The sequence below is a fragment of the Sesamum indicum genome, linkage group LG8 (assembly GCF_026168435.1).
Source record: "Sesamum indicum cultivar Baizhima isolate 11 linkage group LG8, ASM2616843v1, whole genome shotgun sequence".
Classification (NCBI taxonomy): Eukaryota; Viridiplantae; Streptophyta; class Magnoliopsida; order Lamiales; family Pedaliaceae; genus Sesamum; species Sesamum indicum.
This window is the reverse complement of record NC_142664.1, coordinates 18,234,194-18,255,784: the sequence shown is the minus strand read 5'-3', so window position 1 is coordinate 18,255,784 and position 21,591 is coordinate 18,234,194. Positions and strand designations below refer to the sequence as shown.

At 38.6% G+C, this 21,591-nt stretch overlaps 4 protein-coding genes across 6 annotated transcripts; 2 read left to right on the top strand and 2 right to left on the bottom strand.

The window, feature by feature from the left end:
- Positions 1 to 45: 45 nt before the first annotated feature.
- Positions 46 to 3,765, top strand: LOC105168597 (uncharacterized). Its single transcript, XM_088884086.1, has 15 exons — positions 46 to 231; positions 319 to 440; positions 622 to 672; positions 757 to 876; positions 953 to 1,072; positions 1,167 to 1,308; positions 1,402 to 1,572; positions 1,818 to 1,973; positions 2,093 to 2,199; positions 2,338 to 2,428; positions 2,515 to 2,656; positions 2,814 to 2,970; positions 3,076 to 3,192; positions 3,280 to 3,400; positions 3,490 to 3,765. Exons 1-15 carry the CDS (start codon positions 190 to 192, stop codon positions 3,727 to 3,729), a joined length of 1,899 nt encoding a protein of 632 aa, XP_088740212.1. The 5' UTR covers positions 46 to 189; the 3' UTR covers positions 3,730 to 3,765.
- A 154-nt stretch (positions 3,766 to 3,919) lies between these two features.
- On the bottom strand, positions 3,920 to 6,704 carry LOC105167991 (5'-adenylylsulfate reductase 3, chloroplastic). The gene is made up of 4 exons (XM_011087889.3): positions 6,486 to 6,704; positions 6,239 to 6,394; positions 5,987 to 6,113; positions 3,920 to 5,346 (listed from the first exon to the last, which is right to left on the bottom strand). Exons 1-4 carry the CDS (start codon positions 6,559 to 6,561, stop codon positions 4,311 to 4,313), a joined length of 1,395 nt encoding a protein of 464 aa, XP_011086191.1. The 5' UTR covers positions 6,562 to 6,704; the 3' UTR covers positions 3,920 to 4,310.
- Positions 6,705 to 8,083: 1,379 nt separating this feature from the next.
- On the bottom strand, positions 8,084 to 16,651 carry ADT1 (arogenate dehydratase 1). Of its 3 annotated transcripts, XM_020696326.2 has the most exons (12): positions 12,758 to 13,033; positions 12,233 to 12,669; positions 11,800 to 11,867; positions 11,626 to 11,718; positions 11,341 to 11,541; positions 10,739 to 10,819; positions 10,580 to 10,675; positions 9,520 to 9,597; positions 9,366 to 9,455; positions 9,203 to 9,270; positions 8,688 to 8,769; positions 8,084 to 8,573 (listed from the first exon to the last, which is right to left on the bottom strand). In XM_020696326.2, the coding sequence occupies exons 2-12, from the start codon at positions 12,495 to 12,497 to the stop codon at positions 8,517 to 8,519; spliced, it is 1,179 nt and encodes a 392-aa protein (XP_020551985.1). In that variant the 5' UTR covers positions 12,498 to 12,669; positions 12,758 to 13,033; the 3' UTR covers positions 8,084 to 8,516. The 3 variants fall into 3 exon arrangements, with proteins under 3 accessions (XP_020551985.1, XP_088739601.1, XP_011086190.1); XM_088883475.1 differs by lacking the exons at positions 12,233 to 12,669; positions 12,758 to 13,033 and adding an exon at positions 16,339 to 16,651; XM_011087888.3 differs by having other exon boundaries at positions 12,233 to 13,033.
- Positions 16,652 to 16,655: 4 nt separating this feature from the next.
- On the top strand, positions 16,656 to 19,210 carry LOC105167989 (uncharacterized). Its single transcript, XM_011087887.3, has 2 exons — positions 16,656 to 18,050; positions 18,452 to 19,210. The coding sequence occupies exons 1-2, from the start codon at positions 16,656 to 16,658 to the stop codon at positions 18,788 to 18,790; spliced, it is 1,734 nt and encodes a 577-aa protein (XP_011086189.1). The 3' UTR covers positions 18,791 to 19,210.
- Positions 19,211 to 21,591: the final 2,381 nt, after the last annotated feature.

The following is a 21,591-nucleotide window of genomic DNA, read 5'->3' as shown; positions in this document are numbered from 1 at the left end:
AACACCCTAATTAACTTAACTTTCTCATACCAGAAATAAACAAGACAAGAAAAGGCATCTCTCTCTCTCTCTCTATAGTTTCTGTTTTCGATGGCAACGAGGACTATTTGTCTCAACTCTCGTCAATGCATGTACTAAAATGTTGATGCACCAATCCTGCTGAAGTAAGAGAGAACCCACAATTCAACCATGGCAAAGAAAAATGTCACTTTGACCACCCAGGCCTCCTATGTAAGCTGCTAATCACCATACATCTCTCTCTCTCTCACACACAACACACGAAACATGATATTAATGTGATTAATTACTATAATGCAGATTACAGTGGATAACGGATTGGTAAGGCTGACGATATCGAAACCAGGAGGACTATTGACTGCCATAAAGTATGGAGGAATGGGCAATCTGCTGGACCTCAAATCAAACGAATTCAACAGAGGGTAACTTCCGATTCTTCATTCATACTACGAAGCATGTATCAATCAAGCTGTCCTATGGATTATCGTGTCTTAACAAGCTATACAGAAAGCATTTAAGTCAAACAAGATTTCATAGTATGATCCAAAGTAGTTCAAGAATCAAGAATCTTGTATTAGTGATGACTTTTTACTGAACTTGCAGTTACTGGGACATTAACTGGAACTTGCCAGGAGGCCAGGACAGATATCAATTGTATGTAGGTTGTCTGTGTTATTAGAGAAAACCTGTATAAATCTAAGGATGAATATTAAAGGGATTCCTGTTCTCCTGCTTTAGGCTCAGAGGATCTGAGTATAGTGTGATAAATTTGAGCAATGATCACTTGGAGGTATCATTTAAGAGCATCTATGATCCTTCAATTCCAGGGACCAGACTTCCACTCACTGTCGACATCAGGTCTACATTTACACTAGCAATTTCTGTCAATTCTTAAACCAAATCTTTGTACAACTAAGACAGTTCCAGGTTTCAGGTATGTTGTACGAAGTGGGGTTTCAGGGTTCTACTGCTATGCGATATACGAGCGCCCTCCAGGCTGCCCTGCCTGTGATCTTGCTCAAACAAGAATGGTGTTTAAACTGCGACGTGAGAGGTGAAATTACTTAAAAGACACTATATATGTATGTTGTTTAACTATCGGATTGGTACGTAGTTAATTATTTAAGTTGATTATGATACCGGAGCAGGTTTCACTACATGGCAATCTCGGACAAGAAACAAAGAATAATGCCTATGCCGGAGGATCTACTTCCTGGTAGAGGCAAACAGCTAATAGTACCAGAGTCTGTTTTGCTTGTGAATCCCATAAATCCAGACCTTAAGGGAGAGGTATGGTTTAGTAAGGTCCTATCTGACAGTATAGAACGTTATGTCTTCTTTATGTGCTAAGATGACAAATTTTTCTGTGTTACGGCAAATCAGGTTGATGACAAGTATCAGTATTCCATGGACAACAAGGACGGTGGAGTCCATGGCTGGATAAGCTCCCACCCGATTGTTGGGTTCTGGATCATATTTCCCAGCCATGAGTTTCGCAATGGTGGACCTACTAAGCAAAATCTTACCGTCCACACCGGTCCAGCCTGCCTCGCTGTAATCTTCCTTCTCAATACCTATGAAACAAGCACTAGTATAAATTCCATGCATTAAGTTTCATACACTTACTAACAAAGCTAATGGACAATTTTCTCAGTGAGAGATGATTTGCATCATCTCTATTCTCAATGTATTCATTCAAATCTACAAAAGCCCGAGTCTTTATTTTTCCTTTAACAAAAGAAAACTTGCAAAACCTCAAAAGGTAGTCCAAGTTGAGGATCTGATGTCTGGTGCAACAGATGTTCCATGGTAGTCACTACATTGGGAATGATATGGTTGCTCATTTCGAAGAAGGTGAGACATGGAGAAAGGTTTTTGGTCCCTTTTTTGTATACCTCAATGCAACCACGGATGCCTCAAAAGCTCACAACCTATGGCTAGATGCAAAGAAACAGGTAGTCTGTCCCCTGAGAATTCTGTAAAAACATGCAAAGAAAAATGAGAAGCACACATCATTCGATGGGTAATATTTATGATGAATACTTATGATCTGATGAATATGAATCATCTGAAGAGGTTAATGGAAGAATCGTTATGGCCATATGAGTTCATCTCCTCACCGTATTATCTAACTTACAAGGAACGCGGTTCAGCTACAGGACGACTCTTTGTCCAAGATAGGTAATGATATTATACTTAACCAAAATAGGTTCTGAAAAAGGACTCGGAAAATCTAAATACTAACCTATGCTCTAGATTTTTAGTTACCATCAAAATGATGGATTAGGGGCTTATTTAGTTTATTCCGAAATGGAACAGATTTATCTCATCTTCCCTTCTTCCTGCTAAATCTGCATTCGTTGGTCTATCAGCTGCAAGAACTCAAGGCTCTTGGCAAACTGAAAGCAAGGTTCTTACTGAGTAAAGAATTTTTCTTATAGTTCACACGTTTTGCAAGTTTCTCATCTTTGAAAATTAGAAATTCTACTCCTGTAGGGTTATCAGTTTTGGGTGCAAACAGATTCAGATGGAAATTTTATGATCAAGAATATCATACCAGGAGTATATGGTCTTCACGGCTGGGTTCCAGGTATCGTCGGTGATTACATGAGAGAAGAACTTGTTACAATCACTGCAGGTCAGTGTACAAGTATGAAAGCCATATATTCTCCAAAAGTGAATCAGTAAAATCTTCACCTAGTTTGGTTCTGATCGACTGATTGATTTACAAGAAGTACTATTCTTACTTGTTAGACTATCCTAGTTGTGTTGTACTGACTTATAAAGTTCATCAGGATCAGAAACACAGCTGGGGAATTTAACTTATGTGCCCCCTAGAGATGGCCAAACCGTATGGGAGATTGGATTCCCAGATCGCACGGCTGATGATTACTATGTTCCAGATGTGAACCCCATGTATGTTAACAAGTTATTCCTTGAGAGCCCCGAAAAGTAAGTACATTTTCTGTTTCACATTATAATTCTCAAGGGATACAAGCTCAATCACATCTTGAATCAGCGCGCATTCACGATGCTCTACTTTGCATTCTGCTTTAGATTCAGGCAATATGGACTGTGGGATAGATACACGGACGTCCATCCAAAATCTGATCAAGTTTTCACAGTAAGCATAAGCAATCCAAAGAAGGACTGGTTCTTCGCTCATGTGGACAGGTATGTTTTTTCTCTTCCCATGAACTCGACTTAAATAGTCACAGATGGAGGGAACACAAACCCGGCATGACTAAAGGCATTCTACAGGAGGGATGGAGAAAAATACGTCCCGTCGACATGGGAGATTAGATTTAACCTCAGATCAGTGACTTTTGGAACTTACAAGTTGAGATTGTCTATTGCCTCAGCCACCCGTACTGACTTGGAGGTCCACCTATCTATAAACCACCTCAAAACACATATACCTAAATTCTCCGAAATTTGTTTCACTCAGAGAGCAAAACTGATCAATTGCAGGTACATGTTAATCAGATGAATGCCCAGCAGCTTGTATTCCAGGCGATGAATTTAGGTGCAGATAATACAGTTTGTCGACATGGAATCCATGGACTCTACCAGCTTTTCAGTGTCGATATCTCCTCAACGTTGTTGATTAATGGTGACAACTGCTTATTTCTCACACAAGCCAGGGGTGGCGATGCACTTTGTGGAATTCTCTATGACTATATAAGGCTGGAAGCTCCACCAACTTCATAGGTGGATATCAGCATTAAAGAGCTTTATCAAAAACCATGCATTATGGAGTTAAACGCTTCATTCTCATACTCCTCTACTTAAAGACAGACCCTTCAGGATCTGCTCAAACCAATGCATGCTTTCAGCTGTACTCATAAACAAGAAACATTTTTAGGCATTTAACTCTAACATTGGGAGCAAAACTACTTGCTTTGAGTAAATAGGAGCAATATTATCTATATCACAACATATATTACACTATTACAATAGTGTATCCTGCAAACACTGATCTTGTTATTACCTTCACATGACATGAACTTCTTCTATCCACATCAAATGATCATTTAACATGGACCACCATCATAACTTACAAAATTGACACCTTCCCAGAGGAAAATAAGGAAAAGAGAAAAGAGAACCACGAAAATACATCAAAAGTGTACAAGATCTTAAAACTAAGTTTGCGGTAGAACTGGGGTTGATAGCAGCTTGTGGGCAGACTTTGCCACCTTCCAATTCAACCATGACTGATCCACCACCTCTCTTTGTCCCAACTAAGGCTATATCAACACTGTATATCCTTTCAACCAATAAACATGCTATCATTGAAGGGCATTCACAAAAGCCATCAGTGAGTCCACATCCCTCTTCTCTGAGGGATATTTTATGGGAGGTGAAGAATGCTTAGGGAAGAAGAGTATGGTAGGAAAGCTACCCAACTGCAACACCTGCTGTGCGAATGCCTTCTCCTCCTCATCTGCCTTGAACTTTGCAACCTTGACACCAGAACCTGCCAGCTTCTCTGCCAATTCCACATATGAACCCTCCATTGCCTGGCAAAATTGGCACCAAGGGGCATAGAGCACAACAAGCCAGGACTCCTTCCGGTCTTTCAATTTCAACAAGTTCTCAATCCCAGGCCTGCTCAAGGTAATGACATTCTGGGTGGTGAAAAGATCAGGAGCAATGGTTGATCCATTAGCATGAACAGCACCATTTCCGTTACCATTCAAATTTTCCTCCTTAATGTTGCCTTTGTGGAGGCCACACTCCTTGGCCTTGGCATCTTCCCACCACCACCTTCCTTCTCTCTCGTGCTGCCCAGGTAGTACCGGCCTAGTGCATGGTTCACATCCAATTGAGACATAACCTTGAGCATGCAATGAGTTAACAGGAACATCCATTGCTCGAAGGAAATTCCAAATATCATTGCTCTTCATATTCGCCACTGGGTTCCACTTCACCAAGCTTCCAATCCCACCATCCAACCCCTCAAAAACAGGGTCAACCTGGACAACAGGGATTTCTGATCTTGTTCCAGGGGACTGATCCTTCCGCTGGCCTGTTATCCATGCCCGCAACCCCTTGAGGGCCCTCCTCAATGGCCTAACCTTCCTTACACGGCAGCACTCCTGGTGGCCATCTTCATAGAAAGAGAACAGCCCCTTGCTCCTAACCAAAGCCTGCACTTCCGCGGCATCTGGAAACATATATTCGATGCGAATCCCATATCGCTTCTCAACTTCATCAAAGCATTTGTAGGTCTCTGGGTTCAACCTACCAGTGTCCAGGCTGAATACCCTGAACGGCCGTCCAGTCAAATGTGCGTATTCAATCAAAGCCACATCTTCTGCCCCACTGCAAATTTAATATTAGATGAGTAAGCTAATTTGTAGCAGGCTCACGCAAGTCAAGTCTATATATAAGCCAAAAAAGATGAAACATAGTAATTCACAATACAGTCAACATCTTGGAAATATCGCAACTTTCCTAATGAAATCACTCAAGAGGTACTTCACTTAACACACCCCCACCCTTGGGAGAGCAAATAAAAGATGTCTGATTACAATCACATAGTACTTTCCCATGTCCTGTTAATAACTAGAGAGTAATTTCTGATAAATTAATTATTTACCCAAAGGTAAAATTACTCAGAGTCCTTTCAAAAACGGTAAACTTTGTCAAGTACTATTAATGTTGTACTGTTGCATTTTGTTTTCTTCCCAGTGAGAGGGTCCCATAGCGACCTGAATTAAAGTAGTAGTGTGTATTCAAGAGACCTATTTTTCCACGAAAGAATTTAAAGTTGGTTCTGATAATTATTCAGAAATGGGAAAAACTGATTCTTTAGATAATATATATGCAAAAAGAAAGAAGAAATCATTTGAGACATTTGTACAGACAGCAACTAAGTTAACAACTTAGTACAATCTTGAAATAGAATCTGGCATGTAAAATTCAAGAATTTGACTAGGAAAGGCAGAAGTGTGAAAATTACCTAAAAGCAATTGCGATGTCGTTTCCAAACATCTCGAGGGCCTTATCCATAATCTCAAGAGGGGAAGCGTTCTGAAGCTCTTCCGCCAATTTTTCATAGTCCTCTACCTCCACTTTCTCAACCACCTCTGTGGAAATCAACAACCAAGAATTGGTCAAACCCGTCAATCACACTCATCATAAAAACAGATTTAAGTTAAAAGTATTTGAAACAATTCGCATGCAGAAAGCAGAATGAGATTTCTTCACGTACCAGGAGCGAACAAGGTTGCTGCTGAGGGAATGATCGAATCGTTCCTCTTCGGCTCCGCGTTCAACGCCTTCACGGTGCAACGCCTCCGTGAAAAGCCCACCGCCGCCGGCGGGAGGTGCGGCCTATCAAACTGCTGAAATGCACCGAATTGTGCAGCTGCAGAAACACAAACAACGATTCAACAAAAAGGAACATCATTGAAACAAAAAACACTCAAAAGATCCCCAACGAACAACGAAAATGCTACCTCTAGGCTGCTCAAACGAAGAAGACAGAGAAGAGCCATGAACTGCTGCGGGTGAAGAGGCGACAGAAAAGGCCATTGCTGTATCTCTCTTCTTCCGCTACGTATAAATCCACAAAACCCGAAACTGTGAAAACAAGAAAAACCCGTACGAAATTTGGCTTCCGGGTTTTGGATAGCTGCTGTGAATCTGTGTTTGCAGTGTGTGTTGAAGAACGAAACGGAAGAATATATAAAAGTGGAGAAATGAAGGGCGGGGGGCGGCCTTCGCAGGTTCATTGAACCTGGACGTGTTTTGGGACGGGGGCGTGATCCAACGTGGCAGGAGATGATTGGTGATGGCGCTAATGTGGTTCATGTCAGCACTTCCGTCATGTGGCGAGCGGAAGGCTAGGCCTGGGAGAGAGAGACAGTCGTGGTTAGGATTAAGTGCGAATTCTAAACCAGTCAAAAGTTGCGTTGGATTCTTGTCGGATCTTCTCTGATTCTTCCCCCCCTTTTTCCCAAAATTCTAATTAAAATCAAATTTTATTGAATTTAAATTACTTAAATAATAATTAAAATATATATATCTATGGTATTGATATATAATTTAAAAGAAATAATCAAGTATAACAAATTTAAATTGTGATTCGTTCTATTCAATTAAATTTTATTTGAATAAGATTTTTTTCTTTTTTTAGATACAAAAGATAATCATTATTATTTTAAAAATTAATTAATTTACTAGATATTTTCTTAAATAACAAGTTAAATTATAAAAAAATCATGCACATGATATATTACAACCAAATCTATGAAATTATAAATTAAAAATAAAGAAAAAAATAGCATAAATTATTATAAAAAATGCCACATGTACTAGTGGATTGTGGAGCTCAAATTTATAACATCATACTTAGTTAGAGACTCAGACGTAACTACTAGACTAAAATCTTATTTATTTTCTAAATAAAATATTTATGTGTTTTTGAAAGATGTGTCAAAATAAGAATTGATAATTTTCTCTTAATTTAAAAAGAAAAGAAACTATCATCATTTAAATTAATAGTATCAAATTACTTACGTCTTAACTTGTTGAGAGATAATAATTATAATGTGGTTGAAGGAATCTTGACTTAAAGATCATTTTTTTTACTTTATGATTCTCCAAATGACGATTATTTAGTTAGTTGAAATTATTATGAAGCACGATTCTTGCTCAAAATAAATCTATCTATAACATTAATGAAATAATAGAAAGAAATCACTGGTGAAAAATTTACGATAATTACGGATATTTGAAGATATTTTTCTTCTTTTATGAATTTGATTATAATTACTTTTTTCTAATTAATGGTATAACAATTATCATATCGATCCTCCAACTAAATTCGGTATGGGTCTAAATCATTTAATTATCAAATTTTGTTGTTAGTAAATGAAGAAATTGATATACCTTTAATGAGGCATAAAAAATCAATAATTAAAGAAAATAAATTGATAAGATGAGGTTGAAGGGGTTAAGCTTAAAATCAACAGAAACATGCTAGTCATTGTAATGTTGTAAGCAGCCAGAAATTGAATTAAAAATTTGAAATAAAGGGCAAAAAGAGAGCATGGATCCAAACTACATATTCTTATATATGTTAGTTGAATACACAAAAAATACAATGGAGAAAGCCCTATTTGTATAAACAAAATGGCAACTCTTATCAACACCAAGAGTCAATGTTCTCTTCTGCAACCATAAAAGCCACTTACCAAAGTAAATAAATACTCTATAACAGACTTAGAACAAACAGAATTAACCTCAGTGCATGATATATATGTCTTTAATTTGGTGTGATGAGATTTACCATTGTACAGACAGATCCCTTGTAAGGGGAAAAGAATGGAAGAAGAAATTAAATGAAATGCCTGTCAGATGCCACAACGATCGCAAGTAGCTACTCCCAATGACTCTGAATATGTGCAAATTTAACCTTCTTCTCGTCCCGGTTGAGAATACAATTCTTAAAAAGAAATGATCGACAAAATACTTTAACACGTTGTTCATGGAACTGTATCCATCGGATAACAACCAAGGACCCGAAGAAACCTTGCAAACTCCTGTAGAGCGCAGAGACAAAATTACAAGTGTGTTTTAGCCATTAGAATATGCGTGTTCTGAAGTTGCATTTGTACTTGTCATGCAAATAGCAACCACGGAAAGCAAATGCTTACCTGGAGGTGTCCCAGTGCATATTGGGCTCGAGGCTCTGCCATTGAAGCTTCAAAATCAATGTAAAAGAGGTAATCGAAGTATCTGCAGACGGAATTTTGTTATTTATAGGTAGTTGACAAAATGGGTATATATATATTAGCAATGAGAGTATAAGAAGCCTTCTGAGGTGAGAGGTAGTGAACGGATTGAGTCCTTTATTAGGCTGTAACTCCTTGTCTTCTTTCAAGGTTTACTGAGGTTGCGGCAATAGTTTAGGTGAGGAACTAGAGTATTCAAGCAATGCATTTTTTCATCAACACGTACGAGTCAACCAGGGTAGATAATGATTTTCTTTATATGTCAAAAGTTTCCCTTTTCATTTTTACGTTTCTGTTCGAGTCATGAACCAAATTATACGCATAAATTAGCAGTGTACTATATAATTACTGACCCAAAGTTTTGGATAGGTATTCGCGCAGAAGTCTCATTAGCAGAAGAAAGTAATATGCTATAGGATAACTAAAAGGACACTCACGTGGCGCTTCCCCTGTTAGAGTCGTCAACAACCCTCAACGGCCGCCTTTTCTGGGGACGGCTCTCAATCTGTAGTATAGTTTTATAGTAAGATACAATTACCGAATGCTAATAAACAGAGAAAGGCAGAAATGGATGCTTACAAAGTAACTAGTATAATTTACCTTCGACAAATTAATGCCCCTCAGAGCAAAGACTGCTAACGCCTTGAATAGAACACCAGGTCCCTCTTCCAGACTGAAGACAACACTAGTCTAAAAAGAAAGAATGAATTATTTAAAACAATAGAGAGGCACAAGCCTGATAAAAGAATAATACCTTATAAGGTCTATCTGTTGCTGGGATGATAGGTTCCCTTGCAAGTATCAGAAAACGGGTAATGTTGTCAGAATCATCCTGTTAGGTTCATCATTAAACTAAATTAATTAAAGAACAGTTGTTGTCAATCACCAATTTTCTTACTTCAAATCAATACAGAAAACAAGAAAAGGAGAGAAACTTATGTGATAAGCCAATAAGAAGCTTCATCAATATACTTGAGACCAGTTTTAATCCAACAGACCAAGTTACATAGAAATTAATCAAGTCATTTCCAATATCAATCCTTTTGAAATATGTTGATGAAATTGGAAGGAAACGGTCTTAAAAAGGTTAGAAGAAGATATGGATATAGAATCTCTCTGGAAATATTAATTAACAAAAGAGTCAAAAGTAGGGATAAAGGTAGGGAGGTGCAAACAATTTAGGAAGTAGTTCTGATCGTTTTAGTAGAGCCTGATCCAGAGGAAATGATATTGGTAATAGAACTATTGGTAAGAGCTGTAACTTCCTTTGGAGATAGACTGAAATCCGCTATAACACCTGTCTTATCATTTTCTGTTTCTACTTCCACGTGTCCAGTACATTGTTGCAACAATATCTTGGCTTTTTCTTAGGTACCACTGGAACAGGTTTACATGACAGCTGCAGTTATATCAATTGTTGCTAATGTGTGCAGTAGATACCAATTATGAGGCCAAGAAACTGGTTGTTTACATCCTCCACACGTTCATATAACAGTGAGTACGAGTACATTTGACAGGTTCTCTATTGATATTAGTGCAATAGTAAAGGTAGTAAAGAGTCATAAGCTCTTTCCTTTCCTTAGTTATTTTTTAGTTTGTGTAGAACCGGCCTCTAAGTGTTCGAATTGATTTTTCAGTAAAAAGTTTAGGTCTAAACAGCACTCCAAGAAGATGCAAAAACAAATGAAGGTTTCAAACCTGAATGCAACTGGTTAAATTATAAGTTGATTCTTACATTAGAAGAAAATGTAGCATGCAACATAAGTGAAGCAAATTGAATGGCATATTTAACAAGAGACGATCCAAAAATCCACCTGTATTCTTTCAGCTAGAACATCAAGACCATAGATTTCTGCAGCTCGAGCACTTGCAATGGCTCCTGTCTCTCTCACTCCTTCGGAGGCTACAGTCTGTCGTCGGTGTTAAGATGATACGAAATAAGTTACAAACGCGCAGAATATTTGAAAATTTACCTGAGCTGCACCAGCAGTATCCTCAGCGCTGACTCTGGTCACACCCAACTGATTCAGAGTTATCTCACACTGATCAAGTGCCTGAAACCACCATCAATTAATTTAGGTTTAGGAAACAGGTGACACATGGTACGGAATGTAAATCAAGAAAAAACATAGAATATTCACAGCACAATATCAGGGGGAAACTTCCTTCTTTGCAGCATAAGAAACTCATGGTACGGAATGTAAATCAAGAAAAAACATAGAATATTCACAGCACAATATCAGGGGGAAACTTCCTTCTTTGCAGCATAAGAAACTCAAGTTGTCCAGCGATTTAGATTCTGGTATCATTATATTTCCTTCTTAGACATTTTATCATCCACAAATAACCCAGTCCTTCAAACTAGGCGTGATGTTTTTGGAGGTTCAAATAGTTTTGTCTTCTATATAGACACCCACTAAGAAGTTGGCATGAGATGAACAAAAAGACAATGAGAGATTACATAATGAAGATAAAACAGCTGAAGGTTACTAGCGTCTCTCTTAGTAAAGAAAGAAAGAGAAAATGAAGTACTCTGAAGTGCACATGGGTGGAAGTGATATTATTGAACAATCACCTGTGGATGGCTCAATACACGCTTTAGCTCCTCCTTTCTAACCCCACGCAATCCTAGAAGGCAGTGATTGACAATCAACTTAACTTCTCCAACTATGTGAAGCCTATGTCGAAGAAGCAAGTCATAGTTACGATGGATGCTCCCACCAACAGAATTCTCGATTGGAAGTACAGCTTTGTCAACCAACCACAACTCAACTGCCTGAGAAATGGGAGTCACAACATTAAGTCAGAAAATATACAATGATCGAGAAAAGTAAAAGAATATTTCGAGAAACATCTTAACCTTGAACGCAGCCTCAAATTGGTCGCATGGGACAGTCTCACAATTTGGGTATGCTTTTAGTGCAGCAGTCTCACTATATGCTCCTGGGATCCCCTGAAGAGGCGAATATATCATTTCAAGAAAGCTAAGTTAAAATCTTAGCAACCTTATATAACAGAGTCAAAGATCACATACCTGATATGCAACACGGACCTTCCTACCATCGTTCGAAGAAGAGGAAAAATCGGTTGCGGACAAGGGTTCTGCATTTAGAATGTGATTATTATGAAAGTGTCAACAAATAAGAACTGGTAACTAAGATTATTTCTTTGGCGTAGAATAAATTTATCCGGAATAAACATTACAAAGACCAATTATGAATATAATAATTTCAGAAATGAGGCCGTCAATCATTGCCATTGCCAACTAATAAGAAGCTAGAGAGTAACAAATTTGAAGTTCAAACTTTTATACTATTTACCAATACAAAATCAATGACTAAGTTCAGCTCAGAATCATCACCAAGAATTCGAATCCAATCAACAAACCAATAATTGTCTTTCAACAGGATCAATAAAAAATTACTCGCAATTAACCTATATTCAAGAAATGATTTTGGGTAACCCACTTGGGAGAGAGTTCAAGTCCTTGTGAAACCCTCCGGCAGGAGCAATCTGAGTGGGGGGTTCAACAACATCAGGAGTTGAAGGGATCTCATCCTCAACAGGCGTGATAGCCCTGTGGGACAGGCACTCCCATTCCCTTTGAATCTTGAAATTCAAGAAAGTAGGCCGGCCACCCACGAAATCCGAAATGCCCAATTGATGATACGGAGTGCTTTTCTTGTTATTAGCAGCAGCACAAACCAAGATTGGCGCAGCCTTCAAAGCCATGTCCTTTTTGCTGTATCAATCCCAGTGTAAAGTGGCCCACTCACAAGAATTGAAATTCATGCGTATGATTGAATTGCGGGAGAATTTTCTTGAGTTGTCTAAGTTGGGGTTTGGTAAAAGAAGGGAATTACGCGTGTGGTAGTGAAAGCTGGGGTTCTTGGTCTTCCTATTCCTGCAACACAAGTTGTAGAGAATTCTTGGAAGGCAGGCGAGAAAGCAAAGAAAGGTAGGTGAGCAAAATGTTGGCTACACGTTTTCACCTGCTTCTGTGTGTTTCTCGTCGCGTCAGTGTGTAGAGACAACGCAATGCGCTTGTATTTGTACGCAAACAGGAGCGGAGGCGGAGCGGCGGAGGAATGAAGATGAGTGATAGATACATACACATAGACGTAGACATAGACATAGACGTAGACATACACATGTGATTATAACACACAACGGTATCCCACGCTGGCTTTGGCCCGCTGGCTGAAAAAATAATTAAATTTAATAGATCAAATCTGAACAAAAAATTTTATTTGCTAAACTTTTGATATCGGCAGCTCCAGATGAGTCTAAATATATTGATAGTGAGAATAAGTATAAATAAAAATATATTAATTTTCATTACTGTCTTAAAAATAAAAAAATGAAACGAAACAAGGCATTAATTGGGGAGGAATGAGAGCGAGAAAGAGGGTAGGAATAAGAGATGGGCGGCAATAATAAATAAGAATACGAGGGCGTCTGGATAATGTTTGGGCTTCTCAATTTTAGGCCTATCTCAAACTTCAACATTAATCACATCTATACACCCTTTCAACACAACTCCACTCTTCTCAATTCAAATTTTCCAGATCCAACCCAACACTTGCTGGACAGCTTTCGTGTAGCGCCCCCTACCCGCTACTTCTAATTATCACTATTTCATCCTTACTTAGTCAGAACTCATTCTATAACTAATTCTATTTCAACCCGTAAAATAAATGCTAATTTATCAATATAATATTATATGTCACAAAAGATAATATATACCACCAAAAGTAATATCTACCCTCACTACATGTTCTCGTGTACATAACCTCAAGAAAAATCATACCACAACTTTAAATACAAATCCCGACAAAAGACCAGAATATTTACAACCCAATAATAAAAACTTTGGCTTCAGAAGTCACGGCTGACCCACCTAATAAAGACGACGGCACCGCTCAAAGTCAATGTGGTTAGTCAGTGTGATCTATCTCCTGAAAAGTACGTGGCAAGGAATGAGCTGCCTACTCAATAAGTATAGCTGATCAGTTTATATATACACACAGGCAACAATTTCACGTACATGCAGTCACATCGACTAACAGTCATTATCAATAGCAACAACAAATATAAGCAGTAATACCTATTCACAATTATAAATCAAGCTATGACACAATATTCAACATTATCGTTTATTAGTTAAGGGCCCCACTTACTCTAATTGGTATACATCAGTCAATGGTTTCGCCGGCCATCATCATATCATATACAGCACAGGATACCCATTGTGTGATATCCCCACACTCTTTTACTTCAGCTGTGTAGCAATATAGCACAGGACATCACAACAAACATGGTACCCCCACACCACCCCAGTGTGTAGCTAACAAGCACAGGATATTCCCTGCTGTCCCGAAATACCCCGGTACCCTACGCGCCATGGTACCTAGCTTAATTCACATATTTTTCATATCTCAATATCAATCACATTTTCATAACCATTGACTGTGTTTCCAACTAGGTAAGCGTCATCTTTTATTTCCATTCACAATCGTCATTCTATTCCTTATAATAATCACTTTCTCAATAACAACTCCCAATTAGATTTCATCAACAATCAATTATATGATTATCACATAATCATATCCCGCATATCTCTACATTACCATCACATACCACATAGTAACAATTTCCCCGATATTCAAATAATCCACAACTAATTATATAAACAATCAATATACGAAAGCCACGTATAATAATATAAAGCCAAGTCCATGATCGCATCCAAGAAACCAATATATATAATATATACAATACTACACACACACACACATATATATATATAAATCCAATTAGCTATACTTACCTTAAATCCCAAAATACTTCGATTCACGAGGGACTGCTCAACCCTCTACTTTGTCGTCACGTCCTCTCTCCTCGGCAATATGTGTGTGCGATAGTGTGTGTGGAATATGACGGTGTGTGTGTGAGTTTGTGTAAGGGTGTGTATGTTTTAAAATGAGGAAAAGTGGAAAGAGAGGCCCCACCGCCTCAATCAAAATCTCCCTCATTTTGTATATATATATATATATATATATATATATAATTATTTATGTACATAAAACATTATTATTATTATTTTATATTTAATTAAACTTTTCTTAAAATACCAATTACATCCTTTTCATTTTCTTAATTACTATAATTTGCCCCAAATATTATAACGAACTCCAATTTAATCCGTTCAAGTGTTATTATATTCCAAATTCAATCTATAATTTATTTACTAATTAAATCTAGATTTCTAATAATTACCAATTAGTCTACCAATTACATAAAAAATTCTACGGACGTCACATTTCGGGTCTCGACCCAGATTGCAAATGGAGTGGTGCAGCCACTGTTCCAGATGATTCGACTGACCCGGGACCGTTCAAGCTGGTCGGCGGTCGAACCACTATGTCATCTGATTCCCTTAAAAAAAAAAAAAAGACATTTTTTACACTCCATCAAATTTTACCTTTCATCCAACCCATTGTATGAGCGGATCGACAATTTGAACAGTCTAACCAAATGGATGGAGTTGGGTTTCACAACTATGGGTGCAACATAATAGAATAATAGAGTGTGATAAATGATGGCATTGGCATGATTGAAGCGCGCAAGCCAAGAATCCACTTTTCATCCCTTTTACACCTATGCTCTATGGCCCCGTACACAATCCCACGCTCCCCCTCAAATATTTTACATCATCTACATAATAATATCACATGAAACCCATGGCCTAAGCTCAATTTTAATTCAAATCAGATTTGGATATATTTAAATTAATTATATAATAAATATAAAATATTTATATTATAATTGATATATAATTTTAAAAAAATTATCGATCGTATTACAATTATGCCATATTTATTAAGTTAGTTTAATTTGACGTAACTTAAAATTTAAACAAGAATTTCCTATATAATTCGCTTGAAAAACTTAAAAATAAATTACCAGTGCACCAACATCCAAGCTTCTGCACACACCACCAAGGTAACCGAGACCTAAACATTGATGAATTGATGATGACGGATTACAGCCACAGGAGTGATTGTGGGTTGTTAACAATTTGGGGGAATCCGGGTCCGGGTTGACCCAGACACCATACATACCCTGTTCTCAGAAATGCCAATTTCCATTCATCTTTCTATTCTGATCCGGATGGCACAACTTTGAGCAGTAGCAGTAGGCCCACTGGTGCGACAAACCAACTCATTACAGTTCAGTTTCCTCCTTTCCTTGTACCCCTCACTTTCAACATGACCCATTCTCTTTTCTTTATGTACGGTTGGTTATGTGTGTGTGCTCTTCTCAAATCACTATTTTAAAATCAAGATTGGTCAACCCCTCAATCCCAACCCCAAGTTCTTGGTCTTTGTTTCGATTCTTGGAGAATTAATCAATATCAAGATTAAATGATTGTCAACTGAAAAATGAAATGAAGCAGTTAAAAATGGAGAGAGCATAAAGAAGAAAGAATGAATGAGGTAATAAAAGCAGGGGAAAGAAACTGTTAAAATAGTGGAAAAACAGAGAGAGCAACTGCACAATAAAGACTTACCAAAAGTCGTGCCCCCATTGGAGCTGCGATAAAGCGAGTGCTGAATGAATTTACATGTAACAGCCCCCTTTTGATAAAGCTCACCTCTTTCTCCAGAATTCCCATCACATCCAAGGCCCCAGGGTGTGCTGGTGACAAGAGTGAAACGCGAGTTTTTCTCCCTCTTTGTTTTACATTTCCCACTCTTAATCTTGACTTCACCCTCTCTAATTCCTGATGACTTGAACCACAACCCTAGCCTACAAGTGTTTCTTTTACTCCAACAAGTAGGGAAAGCGCAGAATTCAGGTAACTCACGCACCCTTGCCTTCATTACAATGTCCAAGTCGTCTTCGACCGTTATACGCCCTCAAGACTACGCTGCCAGCCCCGTCCACTACGCTGTCGCCATAGGTGATCACGCCACTCTCAACAAACTGCTTTCTTCTTTGCCCAAACTGTCTGACCCCACTCGAATTCACACCGAATCCGAATCTCTCGCCCAAGAACGCCTCTCCGAGAGGATTTCCACCGCCATTGACCGCCGGGATAACAGCCTTAAAGAAACCCCACTTCACCTCGCCGTCTGCCTCAACGACGCCGCTGCCGCTCGCGCACTTGCCGCCGCCGGAGCCGATATTTCTCTTCAGAACGCCGCCGGATGGAACCCCCTCCAGGAAGCACTCCTCCGTCGATGCCCGGCGATCGTTTCCGCACTAGTCCAGCACCACCACCTAGCCGCTTGGGCGAAGTGGCGGAGGCGACTCCCTCGCCTCGTCGCAGCCCTTCGTCGGATGCGCGATTTCTACATGGAGATCTCCTTCCATTTCGAGAGCTCCATCGTGCCATTTGTCGGTAAAATCGCTCCGTCCGACACTTACAAAATCTGGAAGCGCGAGGGCAACCTACGCGCCGACACCTCTCTCGCCGGCTACGACGGCCTCAAAATCCAACGCGCCAACCAAAGCTTTCTTTTCCTCAACGATGTTAATTACAACAATGCTCTCGACATCGACATACCCCAAGGCTCCCTCCTCATCCTTAACCACGACAAGAAAAAAATCTACGACGCATTCGAGAACGCCGGGAATCCATTGTCAGACTCTGACATTGCAAATTTCTGTAACCAAACCAGCGTTTATCGTCCTGGAATGGACGTCACGAAAGCGGAACTAATCGGCCGTACGAATTGGAGAAGACAAGAGAAAATGGAAAATGTGGGGGCGTGGAAAGCTAGTGTTTACGAAATGCACAATGTAATCTTTAGTTTCCGTTCGCGAAAAGTGAACGCCGCAGAGAATAGAGATGACCCATTTTCTCCAACTTGCATTTTGCCGTTGGAGATCGACGAGGAGTCAGACGAGGGCTTTATTGTGGCGGAGAATCCAAGATTCAGCGTGTCCACGGATAGGCAACGGCGGCACAGCAGTTTCGTGAGGGAGGATAGAGAATTCGTGACAGTATCCCGGCAAAGCGTGGACATAATTCCGGTTGATTCAAAGAGAAGAACACCGCCGCCGTGTAAGGTTGACAGACTTGTGGCGCCACCGCAGACTAAGGACAAAGAATACACTAAGAGCCTGCGACCAATGGTTTGGTTGACGGAACAGTTCCCTCTGAAGACGGAGGAGTTGCTGCCGTTACTCGATATTTTGGCGAACAAGATCAAGGCCGTTAGGCGAATGCGGGAAGTGATGACGACGACGTTTCCACCGGGGACATTTCCCGTAAAGGTAATGGTCAAAATCGGTAATAAAGTTTGTCCTGTGGGTCCCTCCCTTGTCTTCTGATTCAGTGTTTGATTTTGATTTGCTTTATTTCAATTCATTCTTTTCATGCCTAAGCACAAGCAACGTCCTTTGTTTTATGAAGGATTTTCGATTTGACATAGAAGCATCTCAAGGGGCCCACCGTGGGCCCTTTAGTCCCACCTCCGGCCCATTCTTGAGCCTACTCAATTTTACCTTTGTCTATAAGTAATTCTTGCAGTATTAAATTTTGTCACATGCATATCATGAATAATAATAGTTGAACAAGTCTGCCTTTTAATTTGAATGATTGAAATTCAAACAGTCTAAATTGCTTTTGATTTTGTAAAAGAAAAAGAAGTCTTACTGTTTGGTTCTTGAATCAGGTGGCAATCCCTGTAGTTCCTACAGTGAGAGTGGTAATGACATTCACAAAATTTGTTGAGCTGAAGCCAGTTGAAGATTTCTACACTCCACTGTCAAGTCCAAGGCAATTTGCTGCAAATGCAAGAAGCAGTGAAGATGAGAGTAGCACCAGTGCCAGTGGTGATAATAGCAATTACTTATCGTCGTGGTTGAGGGGTGGCCGCCACCAAAAGAGTAGTAATAGTGGTGGCAGGCAGGCGGTGGATCCATTCGCGATCCCGAGTGGTTACAGTTGGAGTAGTTTTGATGAGAAGTTGAAGAAACTGAACAAGTCCAAGTCTACCAGGAAAACAAAATGAACAATGAACAAAACGAATGCTTAGATATCATGTCTTTATGGTTTGGAGATTATAATGTTGTATAAAAGTTGCTAAATTCTTGAGAATTTCTTGTGATAAGCAAAGCAAAGATGATGTTGTTGTACTTGTGTAGATTGGGGACTTGTGGAGGTCCAAGTGGGAAGTGGGAGAATGATGAAACTTACCAAACATCGTTAAATCGTAGAAAAAACCAACTAGTTGTTCTTAGAATAGGTTACGGGTTGTCTCGATAAATTGTTCAATGGAGCTGTGGAATTTGTGTTAATTTTGGAATGAACAGGGGGAAACTCTTGTTTGCAGTGAAAGCAAGCATGCATTTTCCCGTAGAGTGCCTATCTCTCTCTCCCTCCCCTTTTTTAGATTGATGAAGAAATGTATCTTTAATCCCTTTTTATGTTCCCCAAGTTGCTCTTCTTCGTTGAAGGAAAATCTTGAAAGCAAAAGGGTAAAGAGATAAAAACAGGATTAGAATAGGCGTTTACACGCAGTTCAAGAGAAGAATGTAGCAAGTAATTAAATCAGAAAGCAAAGGAACCTGAAATCTTAGTCCAGAAAGAAAGAATATGGTCTAGCCCCAAACCAGACTTTGAACATCCTGACATAATATTATATGCTATTATTGGTGTTCTCATCTCTTACCCCATATGCTTCCTTAATACAAGGTTTAAATGTTGGCAGGAGGAAGATGGCAAAATGGCGGTCAGCAATTTCACCTTAATGGTTGTGTGTTCGTTGTACCTAGACCCCAAACACAGATCAACTGTAGTAGTATTGCATACAGATGAGATACGTACGATTTTGAAAGGAACTGCACAAGAAGTCCGACAGAACTGGAAGCAGTCTGCCATTGCTTGGCCCATGTTTCTTAAATCTCTACCCATTCCACATGGGCTCACGGCCCAGAAACTCCTGCACTCTACAAATTTTTTTTTGTTCTTTTTGTCTCTTCAACTTTATGCTTCTCATAACTTAGTTGTGTACACAATCGAGATAAAAGAGCAATAGAATGAAGATGAATAACTTGTGATTATTTTTTAGGTAAATTTCAATGTACTACACTAAAATTTGTGTTGATATAAATATTCTCTCATTATTTTCAAAATTATAAAAATACCCTAACAAATATCCCCTATAATGAGCTGTCAAAAGGGACTATTTGTTAGAATATTTATAATTTTTAAAATAATAAGGGATATTTGTAATTACAACAAAACTCATGACAACCTATTATAATTTATCCTTTTTTTTTCCATGTTTGTGTATGTTTTTATTGATAGTGAAAAGTTAATTTGAATTTTACTCTCAAAATTTATAGTTTATCGATAGATGAGCGGTCATTTCTTTTATAATAATTGTGTTCAGACTTGATATAAAGGACTAGTGAGGAGTTTATAGAAGGTGACAATTCATCAGTCATTATAGCGTGACATAGTCCACGTACAATTAAATTAAATGTTTTTATTAGGTAGTTGTAACATAATTAATATTCTTTCATGAGAAACAAGTAAACATGTGATTTAATGTCCCATAATACAGGAACATCAAATCAATAGCCACTAAGGAAATATTGGCATGAGAGCATTCATTTACAATATTAAGATATTACATCTTTATTTTTATGTGAGGGTGAGGCCAGGAAATGTTGGCGGGATATCAAGAAATCAACTTGCCAAGAAACTTGTAATGTGGTTTGAAATTGAGATTTAGTTGTAATGGGAGTACAGTAAATTTACTTCAGTTGGAGTTTGAATCAATTATATGATAAATTTTATATATTTGCGTTGTGATCGATGTATAATTTAAAAAAATAATTAATGAAAAAATATATCACACTCACTCTTGATTAATTTGGTTTGATTTAACCAAAAAAAAATTCCCGTACTTAATTAGCATTTTGCATTTCCCCACCTCATAAATGCATATTGAAGTCACCAGATCTTGCATGCTGCACTGTGCTTTTTCATCTTTGCTTGGCTTTTGAGTAAATATACTCTCCCTTTTGTTGTTGGGTTGTTGGCAAATTCAATGCCTGCTTCTCTAAATTACACCCCACAAACCCCAAACCCCACCCCCTCAGTCTATCTATCTTATATATATATTGGTCTCGAGGGAGTGACATATACAGCCTCACTGCAGGTATACATATTGTTCACTTAAGAAATTCTAAGGAAATGTATATGTTTTTATTTTTCCTTGTGGTTGAGGAAGGATATCTGGTAGTTGGGGTTGGATATATGTAAAACACATACATTGAGAATAGAGAATAATAGTGATAGAGGCCTGCCGATGAATGTTTAACCGCACGAGATATTGGTGCAGTTCAATTAGAGAGCCGCGCTCTGTAGGTATAGAGGTCAGTTATTTGATTGAGCCGTGCCAATATCACGTACGCGTACTACTGGCGATGCTCATTTGGCTCCCTGTCGCTCTTTTCATCTCCATGCAGTCTAGAAACAGGTAATTATCTTCCACTTCATCAGTTTGTTCTTCTTTTCCTGTTCAGGCGCATAAAACTTGTATTTTCAAACATGGACAAGGTTTTTACCTCAGTTACCACATAATTTCCTGTTTTACAAAGCTTTAACACATGATGATTATTTGGATTAAATTGGGGTTCAAGAAATTAAACTTTGTCGGAAAGATGAAGGAGAAGCAGAAACCTTTTGCATTGCATTTATTACTTACCTCTACCTAAATGTTTCCTACAAGTGTTTGTGGTAGGTGTCCAGGAATATGTTTTTTTTACTTCATCATTAAAGCCACTTATCCTTTACAATTCA